A 10,803-nucleotide genomic window follows, 5' to 3' on the forward strand; every position below is an offset into this window, starting at 1 on the left:
AAGTGACTCGCACCAAAGTATAAGTGAACCAAATAAACATCGATAAATTATATGAAATGTCTAGAAAACATAATAGAAACATACATGATAAGGATATTTTTAATTCAAGAAGAGATCATAAGCAAGACTCTCATCGATACTAGAGAATGATTGAAGATCATCTGTGAAACTCTTTAGTGCAATCCATATTTGACTAGCTATTGCCATAAGAGTAGGAATTGAGTACCTCTCAAAATAGGTGCAACATGTGTGTTGTCTAGAGTTCGCCTTATATATGTGGGCCTTGAATCAATTCTAATCATTATATGTGTTGGTTGCAAGTACTTGATAATACTCAAAATAGTGAGCCCATACAATGAACTAATCTAATTAACTATTACCAAACCCATATCCTTATCTCTATTTGATTAGGATTAAACTATTTTTTTTTCTTTAAAAAAAAAGAGGAAGAGGTCCCCTCCTAGAAGAATAATAAATATCATATGATATTAAGATCATCCAAAAAAATAAAAAATAAAAAGTAAATAGCAAGGCAACATGTGGGGCTTGAGTGAATTCTAATTAGAATATGTGTTCTTCGCAAGGACTTTACATTAGTCAAAATAATGAGCCCGTAAAATGAAGTAATGTAATTAACTGTCACTAAACCCATATCATTTTTTGTATTTGATTAGGATTAGAGTATGTTCTTTTTCCCGAAGATTTCCTTCTAGAAGAAGAATAAATATAATATAATATTAAGATCATCCAAAAAAATGAAAATGAAAAATAAATAGCAATATTTGATTATTTTCCAACATCTTGTTAAAGAGGTTTTTCTAATATTTTTATATGAAAGAAAGTAAACTCAAGTCTACAAAATTTCAATTTCAATTTTAAATAAAAGACATAGATGTACAATATAAGAATTATTTTTAAAAATAATTGAATTCAACAATCAAATAATAATTTATTTTTTAAAATATGTTATACATTTATTATATTTAAATATTATTAACATTTACTCATTAAAATTAAACAATATTTAAATATATCATTTAATTAAATAAATAGAAGATGGCGAAAGGTGACTTAAAAATTAAAGAGTTGTTGACAAGAGGACGAAATACAGTCACGAGATAGAAATGCCACGAGATAAATTCAAAGAGGAGTTTGACATGGTGCGTGGATTCACTTAGATTATTGCCCCAACACTCATTTTCGTATAGATCGCCTACGCAGCAGGTAACGTAGTACCCACTTAAAATGCTCCAACGCATTGGCCGTCAATGTTGAATGTTTGCTTCAATTCCCTTTAAATATATCTCCTCATCTTCCACCTCTATCCCTAAAAATCACTTCAGTTGCGGACCCAATGGACGGTGTCAGAGGCCATGCACTCTTACTTCCTTTTCCTGCTCAGGGACACATAACTCCCCTGATGCAATTAGCCGACATTCTCGTTGCCAACCACTTTGTGGTAACGTTTGTTAACACAGAATTTATAGAGAAGCGGTTGAAACATAAGTCTACTGAGTACCTGAGGTTCCAGAGCTTCCCAGACGGTCTTCCGCCCGATCATGGCCGCACTTTGAAGGTGCCGGAGCTTTGCGAGTCTCTGCAAAAGCATGCCCCATTTCATGTGGAGAATATTGTTGAAAAGATTGTGCCACCGCTAACAATTATCGTTGCGGATGGACTATTCTCTTTCACTCAAAAGATCGCCGACAAATTTAGCCTGCCCAGAGTTGCCTTCTGGACAACTAGTGCCTGTGGTTTCTCTGCTTACTATTACATGCCTCTCCTCATTCACCAAGGTTATATCCCACTCAAAGGTAGTAAAAGTTTCCTATTTTTTATTTTGTATAAGAACTTGTTTTTGTTTGTTTTGCTCTACACATTTTATCACTGTTGGTGACTGAGTTACAGATGATAGAGGAAGCTGCAAGAACGATGTCATCACTTGTCCTGAAATGGAAGCTCTGCGTGTGAAAGATCTGCCCAGCTTTCTCACTGTAACCGACGCTGCCGATTATATGTTTCAGTACCTGCTGAGGGAGGCGCAAAACACTCTCCAGGCTTCCTTAGTGTTGCTTAACACCTTTCAAGAGTTAGAAGGACCCGTTTTGAACGATCTGAATTCTAAATTCAATAACAAAGTACTCTACATCGGCCCACTTTTGCTCAGCTCTGCAGGCTTTGGCGATGGGATTGCGGGTACCAACAGCAGCATATGGAATGAAGAAAAGTCGTGTCTGGAGTGGCTGGAGAAGCAAAAGGAATCATCAGTAATATATGTGTGCTTCGGAAGCGTCACCGTGTTATCAGATGAAGAGCTTGTGGAGTTTGCGTGGGGATTGGAGACAAGCAATCAGCCATTCTTGTGGGCTATCCGTCCTGATCTTCTTCAAGGTAAGTCTGCTGTTCTGCCTAATGAGTTTGTGGAAAGAACAAAGGAGCGAGGCTTTTTCGTTAGCTGGGCACCACAAACTAAGGTTCTGTCTCATCCCTCTGTGGGAGGATTTCTTACGCACAGTGGATGGAACTCGACACTTGAAAGCATAAGCTCGGGGGTGCCCATGATATGCTGGCCGTTCTTTGCAGAGCAGCCGACAAACAGGAGATTTGTAGATGATGTTTGGAAGGTGGGTTATGAGATGAGGGAAAATGTTATAAGAGAAGAGGTGGAAGTGTTGGTGAGGAAGTTGATGAATTTGGAGGATAATCAAGGCAGAGAGATGAGAGTTAGACTAGAAAAGTTCAAAGAGACTGCTATTGCTTCATGTAAAGTCGGTGGAGCTTCTTACAAGAATATGCAGGAAGTTTTAAGGCAGATGCAGATGAAGATAGGTAGCTGAAACTGTTCACTTTGGTTTGGAATCTCTATTGTCTTTTGGGTCAGTTGTTGTTTTTCTTTTTGATGACTTGTTTAAAGTCTACATGATAGAGGGGGAATCGGAATATTCAGAAATTTCCATTCTTTCTGAAATCACAAGTAGCAAGTAATATGATAGATCTCGTGTTTTGCCTAAGTTCATATTTAGCTTGGTGTACACTTAACCAAAGAATCTGTGTAGATAGCTAGGTATTATAGTATAACTATTTAAAAATTCATAGACAGGATGACTTACACGCAAGGATACTTATAAAAACTTTTTTACACGCAAGGATACTTATAAAAACTTTTTTAACGCAAGTAATGTTAATATTGTCGGGACATCGCCACATCTAAAATTTATACTTTGCATGCAACTATAAAGAGTTATATTTAGTTAAAATGGAGTGATTACAATACAAGAGTCCAAAGAATTAGTATGTCATGATCAACATTAATTGTTTATGAAGATCTATGTGGTGAATTAGATTTGAGTTGAAATAAAATTAATATAATATTGATGATATTTGAATTATATGTGTATTAAATTCTTATGTCAATTATTTATATTAAATAAAGTCAGCAAATCAATTCAAAGGTTTGTATTTTATCCAGCCAGCACAATGATGTGTTGACATTAGTTGAATTGTTTATAGCTAACTTCGTTGGAGTTCTTCCAAGTACTAGTTTTAATATTGTAATAAAACTATTTGTGTTTTATTTTAGAAAAATTAATATTTGAGATTTAAATTTGGCTATAGTTACACTTTCAGATTGGTCCTAAACTTTTACAATTTGTATAAAAGATCATTTTAAAGGAGTAATTAGGTGCTTTAGTAGCTAAGCTATCAATTCTTTAACCTAAGTATTTAGATTTTAACTTTATATAAGATGAATATTTTATTTAATTCATAATTTTACTCAATCAAATTGATTTATATTTCTACTCAAGTTATGACATTTATTACCTCGTAAAAATGCATAGTTTTGAAAAGTGGCCTCTAGTACACTATAAAATGAAATACCACATTAAGGAGATGAAGTGTTGTCTATATTAGTGTGCTACCTAGTGAGATGTTGCATTGCCACCATACGTTGTCTAACTTGAGAAGTTCCATATATAGCCTCCTAATAATGGGAAGTAGTTGATCTCCATGGAATATCTTGTCCTATCCTAAGTTGTATTCCTTCTCCATCAAGAAGTGGATTTTTCCAATACTTCAATGAGGAAAAAAGCTATAATCTAGAATATAAAGAAAAGAATAAAGAAAAAATATTTATCACATATAGATTTAAATACAATAAGACAAGGTTTCATGGAAGTAGTGGCTCTAAGGCCTCTATAATATACTTGTCAAAAACCAGAGATTACTTTAGTGGTGAATATTCACCAATGGCGAATTTTTCACATCGGCGACCTAGGAAATGGAGAATATTTTGTACCGACTCAGGGTGGCCATGTTGCCAAAACATTATCAATTTTCGTCAAATTCACGGCCCGATCGCCATATGTTTTATGTAATTTAATGTTTCTATGTGAGGATTTCGCCAATAGAATATACGAGGGACACACGGAAAATTTAGTTTTTTCACCTACACTCTCTAAGGTTGCCTTAATAGACGACAATAATTCGCCTATAGGCATGTGAAGATTTGTTAGCTATGAGGACCCAATTCGCCCAACATTTTGCCGACGCGTGTCTCCATTCACCCCAACTTTCACCAACTACATTGTATTTGCCAATTATTTGGATGACCTATAATCCCCTCGAAAATTACATAAGTCATGTTATAGTTACTCAGGATTCACCAAATATTTGTATACCATATAAAATTCCCGCGGAATTCACCATATAAGGATTGGTAGAAATACATGCAAAGATCAGATCTATCTCAACACAATCTGGTGGCTTCTAGGCTCTAAATTCTAATCAATAGCAAATTTTTCAGACCAAGGAAAATCATTGTTGTTGACTACAATGGCAACTGGTAGTGACCTAAAGGTTTGCGATCATATTTTTGAAGTGTTATAATATTATTCTAAATTTATCTATATTTGATTGCATTGTTGAGTTCATTTTTATTCAATGGGAACTCGTCAGTGCCAAGTGGTCAGTGGGGACATTCAGACCTTAGACATCTAGATTATAGGTTGTAGGGCCAATGAAACATATATTATACTTTATAGTCTATTATTGCTTCCTCAACAAATTCATATTTTTTTGGCAGCCTTTATTTCATTGGAGATGTCAAACAGGAAGAAGGCTAGGAAACCTAAATATGGGGAAGGCCATAAGAGGCCAATAAAAAGAAGAACGTTGTCTTCATACTTTGGCTTTGGAAAAGATTGTGGTGAAAATCAAGAAGGTACATCATCACAAGTACAAGTACAAAATTCTCAACCTACACCGCATGTTGAAGACGACAACGAACTTGATATCTTAGATCAGGATGATCTTGAAGAAATTTATCTGGTAGATGCCCAAGTTAGTCGAAATGATATAATAGACTTGGGTGATAATTCCATTGATGATAATGCACAGAAGGGGAAAAGAAAAGCCAGAACAAAAAAGGGTGAACCACAATAAAAAAAAAGATCGGGACTGGGATATGTCAGTGAGAAATTTTCAAATTAATTGGGCATCAAAGTATCCATTCATTGAACCAGTGGAGAATACAATTGAAGGCGAGCCTCCAATAGAATGCAGGTGTAAGATTTGCACTTGGAAACATAACAAGGAAACTAGGTTGCAGCTAAAATTTGACACCATAGAAAAGCATATGGGTAAAGTTTATGAAAAAACAAATGATAGACGAAGTTGAAAAATCACTGATAAGATGGAAAACAAAGGAGGAATGTAAGCATGTGAGGAATGCCAAAGAGTATTATTTTCATGAGAAAATACAGATGAAGTATGCTAAAGTTAAAGGTTCTATTGAAGCTAGTTTTGGAAAAGCAATGCAAATAGAACAACCGGGAAAAGTTGTTCAGTTAAGCGTTGTTTTTTATATTTTGAGCAGAGGGCGCGCTATGACGGATTTCCCATCAATTAGTGGTTTATCAAACTTTTTGAAAGTTCTAACTATCCTAATAGACACTGGTCAGTAAATAGTGGATGGGAATGGGCAAGTTGTCTTGGTGAGGTTGAAAAAGAAGATGTAAAGGAAAAAATAAGAGTCAAACTTTATTGCATTTTCTTTAGACGAAGTTACAACAGTAGACAATACTTCATGGGTATGCATGCATGTTTATACTATACACAATCATGCCCACCAATCTCATCTACTATTTGTTGCTAAAATGAAGGAGAGTGCGACAACAGAAAATTTATTTCAACTAATAAAGAGAAGTTTAATTGAATATGGAGGTATCGATAATATGACGGTTGCCAAAAAATTGGTGTGTGTTGGAGCAGATGGAGCTTCAGTAATGCAAGGTCACAAGAAAGTTCTTTGCAAAAAGATTGAAACTTTATTTGCACCATACATTACTTCAATTCACTGCATGACTCACATAATGAATCTAGCTTGAGTCACAAAACATTATCACATATTATTCAAAAAATTGCCTCTAAATATGGACAAATAAGCTCTTGGATATTTAAATATTAAAAAATATGTGTTACAAATCATCTCATGGTCTTTTATACAAAATTTGGCATTTAAATTTGTGCGATTCAGCTCATCGCCATTTTAATATACAAAATTTGGCATCTAAATAAGTACAAATCAGCTCATGGCCATTTAAATATACAAAATTATGCCCCTAAACATGTACAAATCAACTCATAAGCATTTATATATACAAAAAATAAATATAGAACAATTCGCTGATGATATATATAAAGTTCTTAAAATCATTCTACTCTTAACTGTAGAATCAATCGAGTGAGCCTTTACGATCAATTCTAACCCGTATTGTGTCAAGTATTGCCTCGAGGTTAGATTCACTAACTGTCCATAAAATTTTGTTATGAGGTCTACCACGATACTTCATGAAATGAATATTTGTTGCAACAACAAGGTTAGAGAAATGAAGAATATGTATGTGTTTTTAAAGTCCTCGTACAACCAAACATCAAAATTCTTGATAGGGTATCTCCTAAGCCATGTTCCTATCACAACAACAAACCCTATTGGGTACTCAATACCTTCTCTGTCAATGATTGTGATTGTCAATTCTCTTTTAGGCTCAACATAGCAACACAAAAAGTAATTTGTTCCTTCTTCATTGTTCTCTTCTGCAACAACTACATACACATGACCTGCATTTTATAAAGTGATAATTAATACCAAAAATAAAGTGTGATGTACAACAAAATGAACCAGAAATAATAGTTGCAAAAAAATTAACTAAAAATATCACCTGAATCCACTAGGTCGGATACATGGTCAAAATCCATTGATGTGTCTATTTGGCTCAATTGTAGTGCTTTGGGAATTTGATATGTATCAATGGGAACCAATAGTCTATAAGAAAATTTGTCAACCCACTCTTGTGATTCACATTCTTCCCACAAAAAACACATGCATGAAGAGCAAAAACATACCATCTGTCTCATATAAATTACTAGTGACCTTGCATTTGAACTCGTAAATGAGTGCATGTCACTTGATTCTACAACTGTACAACAATCTAGATAGTTTTCAGTGATAACCAGAAATATCTACGATCCATTGACGTACCTAGATTACCTAGATCTGTCATAGAGTTACACCGTCGCACAATTATTTTTGCGTCTATCAACTCAGCACCACCTTTGTACTTCAATTCTTCTCTACCTAGGGCTCTTTTACACATGCTCCTGCACCATCGTGCTCTCCCTTACCATGTCCAGCCTCAGTGAAATTCCAAAAAATGTTGTACACCGCTTGTCATATGCATCCTTATCAACCAATAAAACATCCTTGTATTCTCGAATTGTGCGGTGCAATTATCTGACCATATTATGTGTCGATTGTATTGTATATTTCTTTCCTTTAAATTATCATAGAAAACTTTAAAGCATCCTTGTACAAACTCTGATGAATAAGTACGATCATCACTTATGTAGAAGTGATACTCTCTTACAACCTTTCTATCCTCCTCTGTGCTATCATCTACATGCATGAATGTTATGTGTACAAAAATATAAACTTGTGTAGGATGATAATACATAGATTGCACTTCATTTTGAGGTTGTAGTGTATAATTTTCAGCAAAATCAATGATAGAGACAATGGTGCCAAGAGGAAATGTGTCCTTACATCACTTGAATTTCTCATCTAACCATCAAGCTCTATGTGTATGCATTATGTACTCATAAACTAGTTTCTCCTTAAACATTTTCATAAATTCAGTTACACATATATCATTTTTCACTAACTCACATCTCTTCAAATATGTTCCATCTTTAACTCCATATGTGACTGTCTTGTATTTTCCAAAAGAAACTATTTTCATACCAATTTCATGTATGCTCTCCAAATGTACAGATCTTGGTAAATGTTGCAAACCACCACATATAGCACAAGAACCTTCCAAACAAGACATCTTATAATAAATGATGATGCAAAGTAGAACAAATATGATGAAAAATATCATAGTGCATGGAAAATTCAATATGCATCGTACAACAACATGTGGTGCATACATTATTAATCTTAATATAAAAAAGGTTTTGGCATTTCAAAAAATATTTGACAAATTCTTATTTGAGGAAACTTTTCAAGGAATCTTCATAAAATTTTGTTTGATTCATATCCAAATAGTGTTTGGTATGTGGCTCACGATTTGTAGACCCGATTCGCCTTCTAACAACATCTCTTCGGTTGGGCAAAACTCTTGTGTTCTCATGCCAAAATATTTCAATTAATCTTCTTAGTGCATCAACAACAACCTTGCCTTTGCGTGGTAGTCTACTTGAGAATGCCCAAAGAGAATTATTGTTAGGTTCCTCTATTTTTTCCTGCCTCTGTAATGCTTTACTTAATGTTGTTCTACTAACATTTAATGACTTACTTGTTTTGCTTATCAAATGATCTTTTTTTATTTTCTTGGTCATTATGGTTCATGTAATGGCACGTCGAGTAACATTAGAATATTTAGTACGTGATTTTGAACCAAAAGATTGATATGCATCAAATAGATTTCTCACAATAGTTCTTTCGTTGTTACTTTCAAATGATTTTAGGCCTAGAATTTTCATTGTCTCTCTAAAATTCAAAATTTTAATCATTTGAACAATTAATTGACATCTTGCAATTTGATTTAAGTTTTCAAAAGAGTTTTACCATATTATTTTAACCATTCTCCTACAAATTTGTTCATTCATTTTATCGGGCATTGGCTTCAATATATTCTCATCAATGTCAATTAGATACTTCGGTTTCCTACGAATGATTCTAGGAGGTGTTAACATCAATACATTGTGTGCGTTGGGTACATTCAATTCATGAAAAAGAGTAGGTGTATGTTCATAATTTAATTAAATATTCAATGTGGTCTCTTCTTCAATTGCATTAGGTTCATATGGTAAATCAAATGTCTCTTCTTCAATTGCATTAGGTACATTATGTTTGTTTGGTAAATCGAATTGAGATGTTGAGGATGACATACCTTCTTGTCCCATTGTTCTTATGTCACGTAATTTCTTCATATGCTACCATTGTCTTTTCTTTTCAGCCTCTCGTTGTTCCATCGTTCCTCACTTTTTCTTTCCCATGGTTGATATTGATTGTCCTAAATAGAATCATATTACATATATATGTAAACAAAAGTTCATAAACAATCAAATAACCATAAATTTGAGAATTATCATTGTTTTTTGAATCAAAACTATCAAACAATCACAATAACATTGACAAAACTAATAAGAACAAAAATTCAATCATTTGAGATCATGAAAAAACAAAAAAATCACTTACTTCTATGTATAAATTAGTCACAGGAGTGCAGACATAGTTGCAACGGTGCCTTCAACAATCTCAAAAAATTATTTTGAAGTCATTGAGGCAGTTGGGAAACTAAAAGTATATGTCCCAGTACCGTGTACATGGTCTTTTTAGTAACCTCGTATGCATCGCTATGCCCTAAAAATGTTTGCAGACCAACGTTAATATTCCCAGTACCCCATACATGCTTTTTGTAGAAAAGAAAATGTGAAGGAAAAGGGAGGGAGGGAAAGAGAGAGAGGCAGGGAGAGGGAGAGGGGGAGGGAGCAGGAGGGAGAGGGGGAGGGGGAGAGGGAGGGAGAGAGAGAGAGAGGGAGGGAGAGGAGGAGAGAGGGAAAGAGTGGGAGAGGGAGAAAGAGAGAATTGAAAAGGGATAGAGTGAGAATGGAAAAGGGAGGGAGGGAGAAAGGGAGAAAAGGAGAGAGGGAGAGATGGAGAGTGGGGGAGAGGGGGAGAGAAAGGGAGAGAGGGAGAGAGAGAGAGGGAGAGTGAGGGAGAGGGGGAGATAGAGAGAGGGAGAGGGAGAGGGAGCGAGATGGACGAAGGGAGAGTGAGGGAGAGGGAGGAAGAGAGAGGATGGAAAAGGGAGGGAGGGAGAGAGAGAGAGATGATGATGGAAAAGGGAGAGAGGGAGAGCGAGAGATGATGGAAAAGGGAAAGAGGGAAAGAGAGAGAGAGGGGATGGAAAAGGGGGGAGAGAGGGAGAGAGAGAGAGATTAAAGTTTAATTTAATTAATAAAATATCTATACACACATCTTTTAAAGAACTCTTAGTTATTTGAAATGACTACAAAATTTGAGAATATTTATTTGACATGATTGCAAAAATGTGAGAATATTTATTTGTTATCATTAGCTAGATTGTCAGCTTGGAAAGAACTCTATCATGTGGCTCTTAGTATTCTGAGAATTGCAGGGGAACAAATTGGAAAGAGAAAATGTGCATTACCAAAGATTGCCCAAAGCCCACCAATAGGAGGAGTGTGGTTGAGGGATGATGCACAATGGGTTTTGTA

General features: G+C 35.0%; 1 protein-coding gene across 1 annotated transcript; it reads left to right on the plus strand.

Annotated features, from left to right (window-relative positions):
* The first annotated feature begins 1,354 nt into the window (after window positions 1-1,354).
* Window positions 1,355-2,934, plus strand: LOC131036717 (linamarin synthase 1-like). The gene is made up of 2 exons (XM_057968680.1): window positions 1,355-1,814; window positions 1,909-2,934. Exons 1-2 carry the CDS (start codon window positions 1,355-1,357, stop codon window positions 2,835-2,837), a joined length of 1,389 nt encoding a protein of 462 aa, XP_057824663.1. The 3' UTR covers window positions 2,838-2,934.
* Window positions 2,935-10,803: the final 7,869 nt, after the last annotated feature.

Source organism: Cryptomeria japonica, chromosome 10 (genome assembly GCF_030272615.1).
Source record: "Cryptomeria japonica chromosome 10, Sugi_1.0, whole genome shotgun sequence".
NCBI classification, from domain to species: Eukaryota; Viridiplantae; Streptophyta; class Pinopsida; order Cupressales; family Cupressaceae; genus Cryptomeria; species Cryptomeria japonica.